Here is a 22,138-nt window from a genome sequence, read left to right as displayed (position 1 = left end):
CTGCAAGACACCAGCATTAAGTAGTAACAGCTACTCATTTATTGAGCAACTAGCACTGTGTCAGTCAGATGAGAAACTATATGCTAACATGTTTTTCCTAAACAGAATAAAGTGAAACAACACAGCGACCATCTCTAATTTAGAGTATGTGTCAGTCCTTCAAAGAGCGGCACAGTTTGAGGACACAGACGGCTCCTTGATGCAGTTAATGTCAGCATGAAAATTTAATTTCATCTGTAATTTATTATGCATCAGTACTATTGGCTAACAGCAGGACAGTATATGCTAACAAAATGCACCACTCAGAGCCATGCCAAATGTGTCAGAGGGAATCCTCTTGATTTGTTTTTTCCCTGAGATGCGAGCATAAAATTTTAACACATTTCCCAACCAGCCCCATCTGGACTGGTCATTAGACAGCCATGCCCTCCTTTCCCTAATACTGTTAGAAACTAGCTGGGTCCTGACCAGGTTGGTGTATGCTAATAGCTATTATATGCTACCAACAAACAGAGTTAGTACTTCAAAAACTTTCAGTTTACAATTAAATGTCTATCAGTGTTTTTTGACTTGTGGCTCCGTGTTGCAGTAGTTAAGGCTTCAGGCCACCAAAGATTATTGGGGAAAACTGTGAAATTCGGTAACCAGGGAGTGGGTACAGGAGGTTGCTGGCCAGGTAAAATCGATCCATAATCCACATTGATCCATACGATGACCTGTCTGCAAACGCTCGCCATTTACTCTCCGAGCTCCAGAGAAAGGTGTGGCTTTCTGCTACAATCAACACAATTCAAAAGGTACATCACACCTTTCACAGTTTCACAACTGCTTGATGTGTCGTGTTTTTGTGTTTCAAACTGTGGGCAACCAGGTCAATCTGCTAGTGGCCAAAACAACTGCAAAGAGGTTTTCATTGCTGTACTACAAACCTTTTTGCAACCAATTTCACTTAGTGACTGATAGGAAAGTCCAGCGCCAAAATCCAGTTGGGGAATACATATTTATTCCTAATGACTGGTGATTGTCAAGGCGTCACTGGCTGGTCTCTAGACTCCTGTGATTGGGGCCTAATATATATGCCTTACACACAAAAGATTACCAGTTTCAGACCAGAAGGAGACACAAACCCAGCCTCACAAGCCAGTCATCTTCTATTGCAGGTCCCAAATTCAGATAAATGAAAATGCTGCATCAGAATGGCATCCAACATCTAAAATATATAACAATAAATCTGTGCCAAATCAAACATGTGGATCCAGCTGTTGTGGTAAAGTCTTCAGAAATACTTAAAAAAATCTGAGCAGTTTGAGGCATAAATGAAACTCTACATGATTTTCTCTGTAGCTGTGCACACACGTAATGATGGATAGACTGAAAACCTTGTGGCGTAGATGAAAATATCACAACTAAAATCATCATCCAGGAACCACAAATACAGGTAAAAAATGTCACTACAATCTGTAAAATATAACCATCAAATATAAATTATTCTTTACTCGACTGACTTTACTAGGCTGCTCTTGGAGCTCGTGTATTTGTCCTTTTTTGACGGAGAATGACAAAGTCTGGTCTACTTTTTAAAGAAAACAGGGAATACTCACTTATCCTGGATTGTTGCAGTCAAAAACTTAAAGGATGAATCACTATTCATTAGTGAATAACAATTCTAAAAACTACTACACACCGATCTCTTTCACACATCGCTGTCATCTTTACATCATCCTGTGGCAAGAAACAGCATCTGGTGTGCGTTTGTGTGCGTAAGTGAGTGAGCGCTTTTGGATATGATTACACAGCGCCAACAGCTACACCCCAACTCGGAGACACGCTTCCAAATCCCAAAGTAAGGCTGACACACATACACACACGCACACACACACAGACAAAATAACACAGTCAAGCAAGAAGAAGCCACACCCTGTTTTCACAAGATGTAAACCACACTGATTCACTGACACACAGAGAGACACACGGCCAAACGCTCCACCCTGACACATAGACAAACTGCTCGTAAAGTATCCAGCCAATGTGTGTGAGTGCAACCAGAGTCAGAGAATATCTCTCAGAAGTTTAAGGAGGAGAAAACAAGCTTATACACAATTATTCACTCGCTCAAAGTCACCTTCAGATTGGCTTCTGTTTGGTGGAGTTATTCTACTGTTTCATCTAAAGTGAAAAGGTCAAAAAAAGTGGAAATCGCATCAACGTAGCTTCAAACACACACACACACACACACACACACACACACACACACACACACACACACACACACACACACACACACACACACACCCATATAAAAAGAAGTGGACCAAAACTCACCCCCTCTGTCTTGTTGTGCCTCAGATCTTTTTGCTTTAAAGCAAATGTTCAAGGATGAAGACGAAGAAACACGGAGACCTTAAGAGTGTGAAGGAGTGTGTGAGGTGAAAGGAAGACGAGACGAGGGAGGAGGAGCTGTTTGGCTCACTAGCAATCCTCTTAGCCTGGTTATGTCATGGGACCAAGCTAATCCTACCTTCACTGACTGACCCACACACACACACACAGAGGATAACCATCCAGCAGACTGACCACCACCAATACGCACAAAAACAGTCTATGACTGGCTAGCCGAGGCCTAACCCAGATATACAAAGCAAATGTGCAGTTTGTGCTGAAACACAATGGTTTGGATGGTTCAAAATAGCTGTTAGTGACAAATTAAAAGCACCAAACATGAGGTCAGTTGCTCTTTTTACTGCATGACCTCAAGATAACAGGATAAGGCACGCTGGCAAAGCAAAACATGGTTAGCTGAAGGACTGACTCAGGCTGGTGACAAAAGACTAATTACCCTTTTTTTCTCTTTGTGAATTTATAAACAGCAATTACAGTGTGCGTGTATAGTGCATGTGCTGTGTTTGTGTGCTCGCATGGTTGTTCCTGGTAGAACAGTTCAATCATCACTGTCACTAATCCCCCGGCTAATCCGCTGCACTACACACACAGACAAATACATACACGCAAACGTGCACATGCATTGTGCTGTACGTGTGGGAATACTGGCTCACAAAGACACACTCATACAATTACTTCGCTGCGACTACGGGGTTTATTTTGTATTCCTCAAATTAAATGCTATTAAGGAAAGTTTAAAGAGCCAGATGTCTTTTATCCTTCGCTGACTGGGATTATTTCTTGCATTTATTTTGAAAGTCAAACCCAAAAGCTATCAAAATAAATTATAGGAACATTTCTGCAAACAGAGGGTATGACTAACCAAATCCACCTTTAAAGCTCACCAATAAACACTTAGTGTATCTCTATTGGTCCATGCATGAAACACCAATATGTGCGGTACAAACAAGCTTGGTTAACCCTTTTAGATTGCCAGATATCCCTTTAGTTTATGGGTCACATTCAGTCCAATCTGATCTCAAGTGGGCCGGACCTGTAAAACTGCTGCATGATAACCAAAGTGTCTTTTAATGCTTACATCATTTCTTCATCATTTTACAAAAACAGCCCGAGTAGTTAATTTCAGCAGCATGTATTATTACATTTGCAAATCACAGCGAATCTGCAAAAGCAAAAACATGTTGACTTTGAATTTTGAGTTCTAACCATTTCAGATCTAGAATTGACTTTCCAGATATTTCTATGTATGCAAAAGACTGCTGACATGACATCACCAGGAGCAGCAGTGCAGCTTATTAAAAAAACAAACAAATGAGAATAAACTGCATTTTCCATTCTTGCAAAGACATCCAGGTGACCTTTTGACCCCCGGGCTGCATGTTTGTCACCTCTGTGCTAGTATACTTTACCTTTACAGGCCACGATTTCCCTCCTTTTCCAGTCGTTGCTCTTGCCACAGTTTCTAGCAGTAAGCAGAATCCAAATGCAGGACTCGCAGACAAAACAAAGTAAATGAAAACTAACCTTCAATTAAGTCAACAAAAATAACACTCCAAACTCTTGGAAAGAGCACACACAGGGCATTAACACACACAAAAACAACAGGAAACTGAGGCTATATACAAACACACAGACATGCAATCAATGGAAGAGGAAACAGGTGGGAAATGGGGCACAGCTAAAACTAATCACATACAAAAGAAGTAAAACTAAATACAAAACACGAGAGACTAATCATGACGACGAAGAAGATGCGGGAGAAGATTAATAACTCAAAGAACGCAAAATCCAAGCAAAACACAAAACCTTAAACAGAAGCTAAACAAGGAGAAATAACCTGAACCTCACAATGACAAAACCCACAGGCCATGATGGCGCTATGCCAAACTGGCTGCAGGTTAAACCACAGACAGCCCAAAGCTGTGGCCTGAAGAGGCCGTGTGCTATCTGGAATCAAGGAAGTCATAACTGACATGGATGGTCTCAAAGCTGTGGATGTTTGTTTGTGTGCTGCAGCTCTTCACCGAGTCCTCATCTTCAAATTTTATAACAGAGGTGTTTTGATGAAATTTTACAAACCTGAACCTAACGTGGAGCTTCAGAGGAACAGAAACAATCCCAGTTTAATAAATCAGAATATTCTTTTGGTGCATGCACATCAGTATGAATCCTGCAGTTTTAGAAATAAAACCTCTGATATGTCATGCTTAAATAACTGCATGATATATATTTTTTGTAGTTACATATACAAAACATAGACTGTGTGTATAAACATGCTGTAACTGTACAGAATCAAAATCTCAGGAGACAATGAAAGCCTGGATGTTGAGGTTGAGCCAATTGGAGATGCAGAACGTGGCCTGTCGTGTTCCTCATGTGTGTGTGTGTGCGTGTGTGTGTGTGTGTGTGTGTGTGTGTGTGTGTGTGTGTGTGTGTGTGTGTGTGTGTGTGTGTGTGTGTGTGTGTACCAACCTTGTCATTAGCACTTTCTGCTGTTGCTGCTGTGGTCCAGCTCTGCTCCAAAGGCTGCTGACTTCCTGCATATAAATGAACAATGAAAAGAAAAGTGTGCAGAGATATTGAAACAGCATATTAAAACTGGACCTGGGTGTGCTGAGCCCTGTGACCTGGCAGACATGTGACTGACACACACAGAAACAGAGCCTTGGCCTTAATTAACCACCGAAGCGCGCGTGTTCGCCTTATCGCAAGGATAAACGAACAGGATGTGAAAATCTGCTTTCTTTTCCCGTCCACTGCATACTAATCATTATTATTATTTTAACACTGTATTTTCAAAATAGAGAATATTTACAGCAAATACTGACGACATAATTGGTGTTCACAAAAAGAACAATAACAATATAGTAAAAAAAAGAGAGAAAATCCTTTTTTTGCACCCAAAAAGAAAAAAAGGGATCCACTTATCTGTCCTTATATGTCATAATTAATTATTATGACATATTAATATCTTCAGTTGAATGTAAGCTCTCCTTTAAGGATGTCAGCACTAGGGATGGGTACCGTCATGGCACCGGTTCTGACATAAACGGTAGTAACCAGACCGAAAAGCAGCGCACATTTCGGTGCTTTATTTCGGTGCTTTTTTTTTCCTGAGCTGTGATACACTTTAGATTCTAGCCAATCATTTTACGTTTCCGAGGATAGTAGGCGGGGCCAGGTACGTACGTTCTTTTAGAGCAGAGCTACAGATTAAAAATGTCCAAGGAGGACCGGTCAAAAGTCTGGCTGTACTTCACAGCAAAATATGCAAACTCAGCAGCAACAAGTGCTTTAAGCTGATTGTGATACTGTCAAAGGAGGTAACACCTCAAATCCGATGAAACACCTGGCGACGCATAGCGTTTTTTTTAAAAGCCCAGAAATGCGCCGTATTTGATAGCTTGCTGCGAGACCTCACACCGTGCACATCTACTGCGGGTGGGTTGCCAGTTATCGGAGCCGGAGCAACATCCCCCAAAAACCCGAAGAATAGAGTCCTGGCCCCTAGCCCTGCCAGTGTAGCAGAAACGATGATGGATGATGACGGCAGCAGCAGCCGTTCTTCTCTGCGTGAGTAGCTTAATGTTGTTCGTGTGTAATTTACGTTGAGTAGGCTAACCACGTTATTACATTAATGCATGTAAGGTGAACTAGCAAACATCATCATAGCTACATGCGGCTGTCTTCTTGTTTGATGGCAGATACTCCCTTCACCCTGGCCAAAAAGGCTAAAATGACCAAAGAAAAAGTGGAAAACAGTTAAACATGAGAGGTTTTTGGAAAAAGTTTGTGTTTTTTCCATTGTTTAAGCACTGCTTCCAGCCAAGAGTGATACCATATATGCCCCATAGCTGCAGAAAAGGCTAACATTGTTATCTTTTCACAAAAAAACAGCTGAACATGAGAGGTTTTTGGACAAAGTTGGTGTTCTCCATTCTTTAAGCACCGGTTTGAGCACCGTTTAAGCACCGGCACCGTTTCAAAAGTACCGGTTTGGCACCGGTATCGGATAAAACCTAAACGATACCCATCCCTAGTCAGCACATAGATCACTGGGCAGCCCCAATAAAAATTGCCCAGGATCTTTACAAACTTTACTTTTTACAACTCCACTTATCTTTTAACTACATATTTCCAAAACTTGGAAATATAAGGGCATTCCCAAAAACAGTGAATACACATTCCTAGGGGGTGACCTGTTGGAATGTATTTGATTCACCACAGGACACCATATTTTCCATGTATTATCTTATATTGAATTCCTTTATTTATTACTTAGAAATAAGGAATGGGATCATTTACACTAAACCTCCCAAATATCCTCACCATAGGCTTTCTGTAAATCATCCTGAGAACATTCCCAGCATTGTGATTATATTATTTCTGCAGGATGTTGTAAAAACCCAAAATAAAACCTTTATTTAAAGCAAACTTCACAATAATTTTCTATGGAGCCTGGAAGTGAGCAGGAATCCTGCGACGTCACATAGTGACAAATTTGAAGATATGCATAAAAATCTTTCTGAGGAAGGCCAAAGGTATTTTGAAACTGGGCAAAGGTCATAAGTTTGTTATTTTCATCAAACAGGTCTGCTGTTAGTTTGACACCTTTTCTGCACCAGGATCCAAATACAAGCAGGGAGAAAATCTCTCTTGCTGAGAGGAGGTGTAATGTGGGTAACTAAATCCTTCCTACCAATTTATGTCTGTTTATATCTCGCCATCTTATCATTGTGTTTGGAAGAATTGGATTGTCTTTCGTTTTGAAGCTGGGTTTATTTTCTACATGTAAGCTCTCCTACTAAATCAAAGGCATTACATCCCCATTTCTCAAAAGGAGTTTAAGATAACAGTAAAGCCACTCATGGATGAGCCTGCCATGACATGCCCAATTATAATGTCTAATGTTAGGGAAGGATAAACCTCTGCAGAGAGCTGCACAGTCTTCTCCCTTGCCAAATAAATTTAGAAAAGTCTTTTTCAGTCTCTTTTGCTATCTTAGAAATATATAGTGGTAACAACTGAACAGAATAAAGTAATCTTGGCAGGATATTCATCTTTATAAGAGTTATTCTACCCATCCATGAAGCTGTCAGATTCATCCATCTTGTAAGGTCCTTCCTTTTTTTTTTTCTTTTTGCACTCTGGTCAAATTGTGCCTCAAGAAGGTGTCAATTCAGAGTCAGTCCAGAAGAAAGGGGAAACAGATGGATGTGAAGTTTTACTATAAAACCAACTGGCATTGCTCTTGATTTTATCAAAGTTAATTTTATAGCCTGAGATCCAAAAAAGATAAACCCCCTGACGAGTGAGGCTCTTATCGCCCAACTAGCTTAACCAATGTTGACGGCAAAACTTTCCCCAAAATCCTGGTTAAAAGATTCGAGAACTATCTCCCTCTCTTAGTTAAATCAGACCAGACTGGTTTAGTTAAAAACAGAGCACCTCTTACAAACATGAGAAAATTATAATTATCCTGTTTTCTATAGTGAATAAGATACAGGAGCTTATTATGTCCATGGGTGCAGAGAAGGCTTTTGATCGGGTAGAGTTGCCTTATTCATTTGAGGTCTTAGAAGAGTTTGTACTTGGAGAGGGCTTTATCAATTTTGTCAATTTTGGTCATAAGAAACCATAATAGTACAACAGCACTTCAAACAGATTCTGTGCAAACAAGATATTTTTTTGCATGCTGATGATGATCCTCTTCATCTCTACAAATCTATACTCATGTTAATGTTGATCATTCAACATTTTTGGATCTCTTACTAATACCTTAAAATAACTTAATTACATGTAATTATGTAGCTCTGTATTTATCTGTTTTTAATCTATTAATTGCAGGATTCATCTTAGATCTACTAAGATAATAATAATAATGGATTGCATTTATATAGTGCTTTTCGGGGCCCTCAAAGCACTTTACAATCCCACTATTCATTCACTCACATTTGTAGCCACAGCTGCCCTGGGGCAGACTGACAGAAACGAGGCTGCCATATCGCGCCATCGGCCCCTCTGGCCAACACCAGTAGGCGGCAGGTGAAGTGTCTTGCCCAAGGACACAACGACCAAGACTGTCCGAGCCGGGGCTCGAACTGGCAACCTTCCGGTTACAAGACGAACTGCCAACTCTTTGAGCCACGATCGCTCAAAGAGTTGAGCTCAAATGAGACAAGTTCAATCTGGGCTAATCCCAGGCAGCTCCAACTTTCACCTCCAGCCAATAAAGCAGCCACAGCAGCACTCCCCATTCAATAAAGTAGTTAAAATTGTATTTAAGCACCAGCAGAGAGAAAGTTCACATCAAGCAGATCAATAACTAAATATACTGTGTACTCTGCACTTTGGTTTTCACCGTGGGACATCGATCCATCAGTCCATCCATAATCTGACTCTTATCGCGGGAAAGCGGTCTGAGAAGAAATGCTCAGACCTTCCTTTTGATGTAATCACTCCAGAAGTGTCAGGATTTCCTACTCAGCAGACATGCTGAGACACCTCACCTCAGAGGGATCCAGGAGGTATCCTAGTCTGATGATGAGCTATGGCGCCCTTTGAGGTGAGGAGGGTTGCTTCTCTGGGTTGGGAATGAATGACTGCACCAAGTGGTGGAGTTTAATACAGATATCTAAAAATAATTTGGTTTTCTGAATGCTAACCTGAACTAACGAACTGCTTAATGAAATTCTAGTCGTGTTTCTGTGATACTCACAGCCTGTGCATGCATCTTGCAAACGTTAGCCTATATCCTTCTTTCAAACATATTTGTTTGGACCATGGATGTGACCAAGCACACATTGGTTACATCCATCACTCATATACAATCTGTGCTGTGGGCCATATTGCTTCTATTAAGTTACCTCTGTTCCATTCAAATAAGACCAGTTTGCTCTCCATGGACGGACCAATAATTTTTAGGTAATGTGGATTAATTACAGAAGTCTTGATGATGGAAAGTGATATCCTTGCACAGGAAGTGCAAACTCACCACAGGCACCTTCAATAAGGCACTGAGGGCAGATGGAGAGCTATTGGCTCATTTAAGAAGCTGTTTTATTGTATTAGGTGCAGAGCCAAACACAAGCTGGCAGCAGAAGTGTGGGACAGTTTGGCTGCCGCAGGGGGCTGCACCAACAAATCCATCCCTTACAAGCACAGATGATGTTACTCTTTCTGTAGCTACGTGCGCTCACAGCTCAAAACCACATCTGTACTAAAGAAGCAGGCGGACCACAGGGAGAGAGAAGCGCTCCACAGCAGCAGACCAAATGAGCTGCTGTTCTTTTTATGTTACCACAGATCTCCTGGCATATGAACTGCGACTGGATAAAATCTGAGATCCAGACACCATAATGAAAAAATCTCAACAGACACGAGAAAGCTTTAATGGGCTGAGCCAAGATGAAAAAAAACTTGGTGGTGATTAATTCATTTTTCTGAAAAGACTTCACAGCTCGCTAACAGACGATAATAATGAGATTCTAATGAATGATAATTGAGCTTTTTAATGACTGAGGGGCAAGACGGGAACCAGCAGGTGGTGAGGTTGTCCCGTCCCTGTGGGGAGCACCAGACGCAGGCACAAAAACACACCAGCGCTACAGTGACGCCAGTACATGCCTGCTGATGAATGCTTTGGCCGGTAACTCTCAACAAACGTTACACAATCGCTCATTCGTTGATTAAGAAGTTTACGGGGGAAAATCGGGTCATTTCGCCTGCCTGGTTTCACAAAGTTCTTCTTTATGGCTGCCAGCATATCAAAGAGTTGTTTTGGCAGAATATCGCCTGGCGTTTCAGCAGCATTTGTCTGCCCCCTCGCCGTCACACCCCTGCCATTATGTAACTCTAATCATCTTATCTGGCTAATTACTGACCGAGACCCTGAACTCACCTCTAAACCTCATGCACAGCACTTATACTGTGTTTTTCCCACGTTCTCTTCAAATAATACCCCCAAATCCTTTTTTTTTGGTTTAACACCAACAGCTGGATATAAACGTAGTTTTTACTGAGAGCTTTAATGAATTCAGTGTGTATGTGTATTTGTTTTGCTGTACCTTGTGTCCAGGAAGGGCAGTGTCTGAGGTAGAAGCTGACCTCGGGCCTCCTGGCTCCCCACTGCTGAAGGAGATCCAACAATAACAACTCCTGAGGGAGAACTCGCTCTGAGAACAGACGAAGGGTGAGAAAACATTTGACAAAGATCCCACTAATTACATAACGTCACACTATTGTGTTATAGAGCTAGAAAGAGATAATTCAGAATTCTTACTTTGTTAAACAGCACATTTACAATTTTATCAGGTCGACATGTATAATTTCACTGACTAGTTTCAAAAAATTACCTGTGCACGTCGTGTACGGCCAAAATTGTCTATAAACGTATCCTCCACACATAGATACTGTAAAATATGTCTTTTTTTACAAACTGTGCAAAAGCTCCTTATAAGAGAATGAATAATCTTTGCTTTGGAATAATGAATAAGAATTCAAAATTGCAGCTGTATTGTTGTTGGCTGTACATCAAGCCACACATGAAAGGTTTGCAACATATATGCAGCATATGCAAGACAGCAACCTATCACCATTGTCTGCACAGTGACAGTGAAACGCACAAAACCCCAAACCTCTTTCTGAGTGGAGCGGGGCTTTAAGGATTTATTTTTACCCTTTTATGCAAATGTTAGTGTGGAAAAATGAAGCCAGAAAAAAACCCAGAGAATCAATATTTTCACAGTGAAGTAAGCCAGCTGTGCCCTTGAGGCACAGCCTGTTGTCACGCACCAACACTCGGCACACAATTTATGCCGCCATCTATTATGTGCTGCTTTACACAGACACTCACGAAGACATGGTGTAGTATTAGAGCCGTTTATATCCTGTCTGGCCGCTCAGTCACATCACAAAGCCGCACAAACGCACCGCCGTTACTGCGCAGGCTTCACCGCGTCGACAGCTATGACTGAATGAATGTGGGCCACGCTTTAATGGACGCCCTCAGTGTGTGAATGAGATGGGCTGGTCTATTCATATAGTAAACTTGGAGCACACAGCACTCTTGATTTCACAAGCTGAAGCCGCAGCATACTGTAGGTCTGACTCGGTTTATAATTAGCTTCACAGCAAGTGACTCAGATCTGAGTTACGCCGTGTCGATTATCCTGTCTCTTAATGCAAGATTATAATCATGCAAGTGCTCCGATGCTCCAAAGACAGACTGCCAGTAGTAATTATATGAGCTGGACTCTTTATGACGAGTGTATGGATAAAGAGATGCACTGTGAGAATAGTCCAGTCCCGTTCAGCTAATTTTCTAGATGTAATATCCTGTCTTGTCTTGGCTGATTTCTAACTTTGGTCAAGATTTCTTACTGATTATGATTATAAGCCTGGGCGCCTCCAGGGTGAGGTGTTCAAGGGCATGTCCCACTGGGAGGAGGCCCGGGGCAGACCCAGGACATGCTGGAGAGATTATATTTCTTGGGTGGCCTGGGAATGCCTTGATGTTCACTCGGACAAGCTGGAGGTGGCCGGGGAGAGGGAGGTCTGGGCTTCTCTGCTTAGGCTGCTGCCCCTGTGACCCGGCCCCGGATAAGCGGAAGATGGACGGATGGATTATGATTATAAGTTAACAGAAGATATGAATAGCGGGTTGTTTTAGGGATACATTAGGGATATCCCCTCTCTTTGACATCACTGAGGCGAGAGCAGAAAACCTGACTTAAACAGAGCAGAACTGAGCTTACAGCTTACTGGGGTTATTTGTACTTACACTGACCTCCTTATTTGAAAGTTTGGTTTTAATATGAGCATCCACCACCGGACCAGAGATGTGACAGAATTTAAGCACCTAAAAGGGCCACTGACACTGATCAAATGATGCCACTTTTCAGCTCCGTGTGTGAATCTGCAGCTGCTGAATAATGCATTCGGTGTCTCCACTTTAAAGCTTTCATGAAGTTAATGTCTTGCATTTGCAGCATGTGCTGCTTTCCTTAAGTGATACTAATCAATAAGCATTATCAACCAATGAATGGACTCACCATGCCCGTTCCATACTTCAGCTAGGTGACACTCCCCCTCACCGGCCTCTTTGCAGTACTCCACCACATCGATAACTCTGGTCGCTGGAGTGACAGGGACCTCAGTTAGCATCTGCTGGGTGTCATTGAGGTAAACTGTCAGGATCACCTGCAATCAAAGAAAAATCAGGTTAATATCACTTAGATATTATTTTATATGGACTCAAACTCAGTAAGATTGTTTCCTATGACTCACTGGCTGGAATCAGATCACCAATCTCCAAATGCTGATTAAATAACTAATTTATCAGCCATATTTAAACTCTTATTTTGAAGGAGTTATTGTGGCTGGTAGCGATGATTACATTCAAAGCTAAAAATCCCAGTATGAAGTCAAGACCACCTCTGCAGCTGGATTTCATTATGTGCAGACAACAGGTGAGTCAGCTGTGATATTCAAGTGAAAAATAAATTTAATACAAAAGTAATGTATTAAAAAAACAACACATGTTAATGTTGGGCGATATGAAGGTGACCAAGGAGCAGGGGCAGATTTTGTCCAACAAAAGCATGATATAGTCCTTCATCCATGTCATCACAACACTGATCTCAGCTTAATAACCTCACAAAATCAATATTGTGAGGTCTCACTTTGAATCCTGAGTTACTGTTTTTCTTTGTTGTCTTTTTCTTGTTTTATTTTGGCGTTTCTTTTCTTTCATTTTTAATGTGAGTTTAATGCGTGTCTTCCCCTCTTTCAGTGGCAGATTCTCTTTGTACTCCATGTGAAGTTTTTTTTAGTGTTATAATTCTGTTTTCTGGTGTTTGCCTCTGAATACTCTTTGTTGGGTTTGCTTGTCTGATTTTTATGGACGTCCTCTTTACTTTTTGGCCCAGTAAAGACTGACTCTTTAATTTGTTTTCGAATCTTGTCCTACTCTATTAGTTGTGACACATAACTGGTTGTACACAGAGTAACACACACGGCCAATTCTCTCTATGACAATGGCAAACCCAGCCTAATCCATCCATCCATCAATCCTGCTTATCTGGGTCTGCGTCGCTGGGGCAGCAGTCAAAGAAGAGGTATCTCCTCCATCTTTGCCTGTGGGTCTCCACCAATTGGGACCTGCCTGAAACACCTCGCTTAGGAGACATCGGGTCAGATGAATGACCTCAACGGGCTCTTTTTAATGTGGAATAGCAGCTCTACTCTGAGCCCCTCCAGAATGATTGAGCACCTCACCCTATCTCTAAGGGAGAACCCAGACTTTCCCTGGAAAAAGCTCATTTCTGCTGCTTGTATCCATGATCTCATTCTTCTGGTCACGACCTAAAACTTGTGGATAGGTGAGGGCAAGATCATCTTTACTACTGCTGCACCAATCTGCCACTTCCTCCCCAGGTCACCAATCAACAAGACTCCAGATCACTTGAACTCCAACCAGGGTGGGCACTCCACTTTGTTCCAGCTGAGAACCGTGGGCTCACTCTCATTTTAGTGTCCGTTTATTTCTGTTAACATAAATAGAAAAAGCACTTTATGATTTTAAAGGTGATCTGCGGAGTACTGATCCCCTCTCAATAATTTTGTTATCAAATCCTGTATATTCTGCAGCCAAAAGATTAAAATGTCAATCAGAAAAGGACATCCTGTGTTATCGTCAGTGATGTCACTGGTGATGTCACGCCAGATAGTCAGCCGGCAGTCGAAAGATAAATTTAGGGTAATCTGGGATAGGAGTGCATCGACACACCACAGCGCTCACAGATACATATACACTTTTTAATCTCAGTGTTGCTTTTTCTTTTTCTCTCACGCACACACACAAACACACACAGTCTTCCTGTGCAGATACAGTATGCACACACTCAAAGTATACTCTGTACACTAATCCTCAGTATTCTATATACCTGTCCCAGATCATGTCAAGTAATCTCTGGCTGCATGCAGATGGACAGAGCAGAGACACGGGCTCTAAAGCTTGGATTAGACACACACACATACACCCACGAGTAAACTCCTAAACCCTGCAAACACACCAGGGGTTTTACTCGTCCACAAATCGTTCAAAGTAGGCTAATCGTGGCCTCAGAAGCGCTGTTATGTTTTTCACATGGTCAGAAACATCATTTGTTACACTCACGGGGTGCCGGCTGCAATAAAAGAACATCAAATCATCCAGTGTGCTTTTCTCCTTTAAGTGATTTAATAAAAAAAGACTACACAAAGCAGACAAAGACGAATGCAGTGCAAACACGCTGTCGGTGAATTTCACTAATAATAAATGCTGTATTTGAAACACTGTCTGCAGCACATTTTCTTGTATTTTGACCTTCGAGTGACTGAGTGTGATCACTTATTTATTTACATGTGGCCCTGTAATGTTTTTAATTGTGAAACTGGAAAGTTCGTGGTGTGAGACAATCTGTTTCTCCTAAAACTTTGGCCTGTGAGGGATCATTTATTTCCCAGCATGGCCTTTGGTTTTAATGTCATTTATTGGTAATTAATCAGGCGTCTCATATTAACAGTTATATCTTTCAGATCTTTTAGTAATCTAAATATTTTAAGCGTGTCTCGAGAAATTGTTTCAATTATTACAAATCTACAGTCTTGATGTACAAAGGAAAGTCAAATGAGGGACCGTGCCGAGTGATACAACACAAACATTATAAAAAATGAGGCAGGCCTTTATTGTGGCTGATCAAAAGTCTCAAATACAAAAGTCCAACCAGAACCAGAATCAAAAGAACACTGAATATGCAGAAAAATCAAACAGGAACAAAGCAGCAAACACAGACAGGAACATAACAGATGCTTTGATAAAAGACAAAGAGAAGATGAATTGATTGATGAGCCTTTCTGGAACTAAAACCTCACTGTTGCTCATCTGAACTCAGACTTTCCTGAGAAGGGATGCAAAGAAACCAAAATACAAAGACCAAAGACAGAGTGAGGAACTGAGAGGAAAACACTGAGGGAACCAAGTCTACAGCAAAGAATAAAAATCAAAGCCATAATGTAAAAACAGTAAAATACTGTAGGTGAGCTTCCTCCAGCTCATCTATGGTGCTAGCATCCTGCAATACACGATTCACTCAAGCATAATTTAAAGGTTTAAATGAAACTGTATTTTCTGTTAAACAATCAGATCAGGCTGGTCTAAGCAAGTAAGTTGTATGATTTGTATTTTGTATCAAAATTATTTCAAACCATAACAATTAAAGGAGATCTCAAATTCATCCTTTAAATAAATAAATCAGTTTATTTGCTGAAGCAGTTCAATCGCATGAAGGTAAAGCTGAGCTCTCGGATCCCTCACAGGCTGCCATGTTGCGTTAAAGCTAAAGGCTTGGACACGATGTCTGAGAAGAAAACAAACACTGTTTTGCACTTCGCTGATGTCGTCCTGCATTAAACTTTCCAAAAGCTTCTTCTGGGTTATTATGAACACTGCATAAAAACACGAGCTGACGCGTACAATAGAAAGCTTTTTACCTCCAAATTCTGTCCCAGCTCTGTCTAACATACTGTCCTCACATAACTCCTGCATCCAAACTACAGTCTTCTTTTACAGTTTACCTGGAACTGAAAACCTTATTATGGTGTCAAACTGAAGCATGAAAAGAAAAAAAGATTTTGTGAGCCACTTTGTTAAGAAATATCTAAGTTTCATGATATCGTTTCACCTCCCATGTAAGAGGCTTCTTCATTTCTAAAAAATGGCGGAAAGTCCCAGGTACCATATATCATACCTACAGCCATGTTATAATAATAGCGCTGTATTGGATTGTAGATTCACCATTTGGTAGCATGGCTACAAGCACAATTTGGGCACCTGTTGCTGACCATGTCCATCCCTGTATGACCACAGAGCTTCAGCAGGATGATGCACCATCTATCTGTCTGTCTGTCAATCTTGTTAACATGGAGATTAATCTTTGTGGAATTTTTCTGGCACCTTGTTGAATCTATGCCACAGAGAATTAGGAAAGCTTGGAAGAAAAAAAAGGAGCCGGTCCAACTCAGTACAAGCAAGGTGTATCCAATGAAGTTACAGGTAAATGTGTATCAGTGACACAAAGCAAAAGATCACAAACCAGAAATTCCAATTTTCTATTTTGCAGCAGCACATTTATGTCCTAACTTTAACTCTATACTTTGTGCACATGCAGACCTCTAAAGTTAACAGACCTTTAGTGACTTTCCTAATGTCAGCAAGCATTTAAAGCAGAGTCAGCCTGAAACCAAAAGAACTGACAGTCAACCTTTGAATAATAATAAAGTTCACGGGGACCAGAACTTACTAGGAAAACCACAATGTAAAGATCAGGAATAAAAGCTTTAGTAACAGAACTCACCGTTAGAATAATAACATAAACCCAAACTAAAAAAATGTTCATCAAGAATCTGAAACTCAAAAGCACCGTGACAGCATGTTAGGATCAGTAAAATCACTTGTACTAGTGCTCACTGATCATGTGAACATAATGACCTCACAGTAATGACAGTTCCTTCCTGGCTATCAGTGACTGAGACACACAGAGGCAGATTGAGCTGTAGTTCCTGAAATGCCTGTGGGGCTGAATGGAGTGACTCGGGCTATTTTCAGCATTAGAGAAGGAAAAAACAGAAAGTCAGATAGAGGAAGAGTGAGCCAGGGTGACAAACAGCCCGTGTTAGTGTCTGCAGGAAACAATCAATGCTCGTTTTATTAGTCATTTTAAAACAACACGTTAGCCTCTATCAGGGCCCAAAACTCAAGTACAGAAAACTCCGTCCAGACCTTTCCTAGCAAAAACTAAATAAAACTCACACAACTAACTTCATCATGTTAGACTGAGAAGAACATATATGAAAAAGCAAAGTAGAGCTCTTCTCTCACTCACCCACTGTTTGCTTTTCCTGGTTTGGAGCTGCTGCTTCTTCTTCTTCTGTTTCCTGCAATTACTCAGTTTGAAGTTTTCAGACAGAAACACCAGCCGCTCCAAAACCAGCCCCCAAAAACGCCTCATTGGAAAATCACTGAGCAGAAGCACACACACCAGCGTGTGTACACGTGTGTGTGTGTGTGTGCGTGCATGTGTGTGTTTGAGAGCGAGAGTGAGATATATAATTGATGGTGTCAGACAGAGAAGGTAGTGTGTCTGTAGGTGAGAGTGTTTGAAATGTACGTGGAGCAGGGAATACAAATGTGAGAGAGGGTGTCAGTGAGGGAGGAGGGAAGGGAGTCGGCTTTCAGTAAATATAAGGAGAGGGGGTGAGGAAGATGAGCCATAAGAAAGGAAAGGCCAGACTCTGTTCGTGTCTGTTGTTGGGAGTAGACCGTGAGCTGATATTGTTATATGTTCATCATACATCTGGCATGACGGGGGCGGTTCTATTTTTTTGTCGGTGACTGAGTCAAAGGTTTGACTGTAAAACTCGGACGCTTGTCACCATTCAGTTTTAGGTAAAAGTTTAGTTCTTCATGATAAAAGTAAACCAACTTCCAGCTGCTGTGAAAGGCTGCAGTTGGTTTAAATACAACTCGACCTGACGGAAACAAAACAGAGCTTTATTTTAAAGAACATCTGTTAACCACAGTCATATAAAGATGATGTTAAAACAAAAGTAACAAAAAAACAAATCAAGTAGCTAGATGCAGAGGACAGGAAGCACAGGAACATAGATGATGGAGCCAAGAAGGAACACAGACAACAAAGACCATCCCTGATTCTTGTCCCTCTCATCGTGGATGCAGGTGGAGGAGGGGAGCAAAGTACGAGCGGGGAGGACTCGAGACATCGAGACGATGGTATTTGGTACAGCTGCATCACAGATAGTTTTGTTTTAGATGAATTAAAACTACAGCTGAATTTTATAACCTCAGGTGTTGCACTATGAATGACATGTTTTCTATTTAGGACAATGTGATCAAACCTTTTGTTTTTTAAATCATGCACACAGAAGCAGAGCAAATCAGAAGATGAGGAAAGGATGAGGTCACTATGTGACTTTGTTCCACGTTATAAATTTCTCATTTATGAGCTTTTAATTTGACTTAATTGCTGTAATTGCAGTAATTCTTATGTCTAATGAGTAAATTATTGCGTATTAGGGAAGCATAAAGTCTATCACTCACTGTACTTTTCAGCTAACTGGTTATAAAAGAACAAAAAGCTCAACTCTGTGAGTTAACCCTCTCTCGTAACACTCTGCTATTAGCCCTTCCAAGCATATAGCTAATAGCTCTTCCAAGTTTTGTCAATTGTGATTCACGTGTCAAAAAAAACTATCACGTGGCAACAGCCCAGTGCATTTAGGGATGTAGACATGGTCAAGATGACCTGCTGATGGTCAAACAGAGCATCAGAATGGGGAAGAAAGGTGATTTAAGTGACTTTAAGTGTGTCACGTTTAGGGGTGACAGACAGGCTGATCTGAGGATTTCAGAAACTGCTGATCTGCCTGGATTTTCCTGCACAACCCTCTCTAGGGTGAGAATGGTCTGAAAAAGAGAAACTATCAGTGAGCGGCAGTTCTCTGGTTGAAAATGCCTTGTTAATGCCAGAGTCGGGAGAAAAAGACCAGAATACTTCAGGCTGAGAAGAAGAGAACAGTAACTGAAATAACTTAGTATAGCCAAGGTATGCATGAGAGTATATCTGAATGCAGAAGCAGAAGAGCACACAGGGTGCAGTTCCTCTCAGCCAAGAACTGGAAACTGGGGCTACAAATTTTACCATAAAGACTGCCTGGTTGTTTCAGTCTTGATTTCTGCTCCAACAATTGGATAATTTTCAAAATTTGTCATAAATGACTTGAAAGCATGGCTCTATACTGCTTTGTATCAGCTGTTCAGATTGGTGGTGTGGTAATGGCATGATATTTTTGACAGACTTTGGTCCCCTTGGTACCAACTGAGCGTCATTTAGACTCCACTGCTTACCAGAGTACTGTTGCTGGCCATGTTACCGTAATCCCTTTATGGCCACAGTTATCCTGGTGCTAGGTTATCTAGGAAAACACGCCATTTCACAAAGCTCAAATTATCTTGAACACGTGTAAATCATAGATCATGGATGTGTGGCTAATTCATCTGCAGCAGCTGTGTGATCCTATCACCTTGTTGAATCCATGCCATGAAGAATTAAGGCGGCTCTAAGGCAAAAAGGAGGTAAACGTTGGTTATAGCAAGGTGTAACTAATAAAGCGGGCAGTCAGTTTAATGTTTGTTGAACAATTACTGCAAAGTGAAATTTTTAAAAAACCTCAACTTAAGAGAAACACCTAAATATAACAATGAAACCACACCACCACCTAATAAACTATAAATCTGCAGAAATATGAGCGTATCTGTATTATTTGAGCTGTGGTGTGGATTGAAGCTGTCCAGCAGCAGCAGTGGTAAAGCTGGAGGGCAGAGATTAGAGAGGCTGCACTGATATGCTGCAGCATGACTGCACTGACACACACACACACACACACACACACACACACACACACACACACACACACACACACACACACACACAGATAGGACACAGAAGGTACACTGGCAGAAGAGCTTCACCCCTCGCTCTCTGTTCCTGTCACACAAGGTCACATGTTGGGTGCATGTGCTCAAACACACACAGATACCCTCTGTCTCTGCGGCAGCTATTGGCAGAAAATCAGTACACAGTTCAGTAGAAAAGAGACGTTACATTAACATGCACTGTGACTAAATCTACTGTTCCTCCTGTTCTTGCACACGCGTAATCAGAAATCTTCAACACAGATTATTTATCATGTGACTCTGACTGATATTTATGCCCCACAATCCTTTGCAGCTGCTGCCTGAAGACACTTGAGCCAGACAGTGATGAGTGAGAAGGACTTTTCTTGATTAAAGAGTTATATTCAGAGATACTCGAATTCAAGTGAAGAGCATCATTAAGACGTTTCATCAGTCACACGTGTCATTAATAGATAAGTGGAAAGATTAACTTTTAATCACATAGCAGGCAGTGTTTTTCTTATAAATGATAGCAGTCTGCAACTGCCACGTGTATTATCAGGGCCTTCAGACCAACGAACATCTACTATGAGTTTGGATTTAATACACAAAATGTTTGTCCAAGTTCCTAAAGAGGACAGTGATGTACAACCACCTACAACATACAATACAGGCACAGAACAGAGACAACCAGGCTCTCTCACACCCACTTTTCCAACCATTCGTCCATTACAGCTCTACAGGAAGTACGCTGACTGCAGTGTGCATGTTTGCACGTCACACTAAGGCATATGAGAAACCACTGAGGCATGTTTATCAGCTGTCACCAGCTGTCCACTAGAAGGACAAGTGCTTACAATAAGTTCTTAAACAGCTACAATCATTCAGTGAGCTAATACCGTGTAAACTAACTTGTGTCTGTTTGCAAGTACTGCATGACTGAGTGTGTAAATATCAGAATATTTTAGTATGTTTGTTTAAATAATTTTATGAACGTACGTACATCCAGCCACAGGTTCACCTTTATTTCAGCCTCTAGATGATCTAATGTACCAATGTGTTTCTTTAAAACAAACAAGAAAGTTACAAACTTCATTATTTCTTTGTTTAAAATAATGAGGAAAAAGTAAAATTCATCATACTAGGATAATAATAACCCAAAAAAGGGAATTCCATCCTCCGTTACCTTTCAGTTAACCAAAGTCAGGTTGGGGTTGCAGCAATGCTTTTCAGTTCCTCCTCGGGGAATCCCAAGGCTTTCTCAGGACAGATGAGATATATAATCTTTTCAGCAGGTTCTGGGTCTACCCAGGGGTGTCCTCCCAGACGTGTATGCACAGATAGTACGCACCCAGGAGGCATGTACATGCTACCTCAGCTCCTTTCAATATGGAGCAGTGGCTCTAATCCCACCAGATGTTCTTGACCCAGTGTCTAAGGCTGATCTCAGAGGAAACTGCTAAGAGTGGACTGCTAAGAAGAAATCGTCACCTTCCAGCTCAGCTCTCTCTTCACCACAGCAGGCCAGTTAAATGCCTGCATTTCCACACTAATCCATCGCTCCACCTCATGCTCCCCTCCCCATTAATCGTGAATAGGATTCTGAGTTACTTGAAATCCAGCCTCTCTTCCCTATAAAATCTCTAAAGGATCAAACTCACTTTGGCGATATTTAATCAAACTTGGAATCCACCACTTGAGACAATAAAACAGACCTCACACTGCAGCTGATTTAGCTTTGGGGCCATCAGTCTATGACCAAGCGACTGGTGGTGAGGGAGCATGACTTCTTTGCATGCCAACAACCAAGAAATAGCCTGGTCCACAGTCCATGTAATCCTCCTCATCATCTTTTTCAAAGAAGCTGAAAGTTCATATTTCATTTGAATCTAGGCCTCGATGGTTCAGAATGCCTACGACATATAAAGTTTCTACAAAGACGGCCTTGTATTTACAGACTGTGAGTCTGTCTTTCACCGCATTAGTTGTATAACCAAGCATAATGGCCGTGTCAGGAAGTGTGTCATTTTCCTGTGAATTATGTAACCAATGTGACTGGATGATGTTTGGGCTGCTGTTGCATTGCTGTTTTGAATGATGATAGACTGTGTTGGGGATGTGGGACTGTAGTGTTCCTATATCTGCTCTACCAGTCGTTCATGGAGAGAAGTTCTCCGGGGAGTGAAATGGTTTGCAGGTGGTTCCTTTCTTCAAAGTTTTGCA

General features: G+C 41.3%; 1 protein-coding gene across 1 annotated transcript in view; it reads right to left on the bottom strand.

Moving 5' to 3' along the window:
* The window catches only part of LOC146611902 (apoptosis-stimulating of p53 protein 1-like), a 46,226-nt gene extending 28,637 nt beyond the window's left edge, over positions 1–17,589 (bottom strand). Inside the window, exons 1-4 of the mRNA XM_085379166.1 lie at positions 17,325–17,589; positions 12,453–12,600; positions 10,467–10,574; positions 4,873–4,937 (exon numbers count right to left, since the gene is read on the bottom strand). Of these exons, the coding sequence (XP_085235292.1) occupies positions 4,873–4,937; positions 10,467–10,574; positions 12,453–12,600; positions 17,325–17,450 (447 nt within the window). The 5' untranslated portion in view covers positions 17,451–17,589. The remainder of the gene's footprint in view (positions 1–4,872; positions 4,938–10,466; positions 10,575–12,452; positions 12,601–17,324) is intronic.
* Positions 17,590–22,138: the final 4,549 nt, after the last annotated feature.

The sequence above is a fragment of the Diplotaxodon limnothrissa genome, linkage group LG19 (genome assembly GCF_057381915.1).
Source record: "Diplotaxodon limnothrissa isolate DT_005_m linkage group LG19, D_limnothrissa_male_GT1.1, whole genome shotgun sequence".
Classification (NCBI taxonomy): Eukaryota; Metazoa; Chordata; class Actinopteri; order Cichliformes; family Cichlidae; genus Diplotaxodon; species Diplotaxodon limnothrissa.
This window is presented reverse-complemented; position numbering and strand designations above follow the sequence as displayed.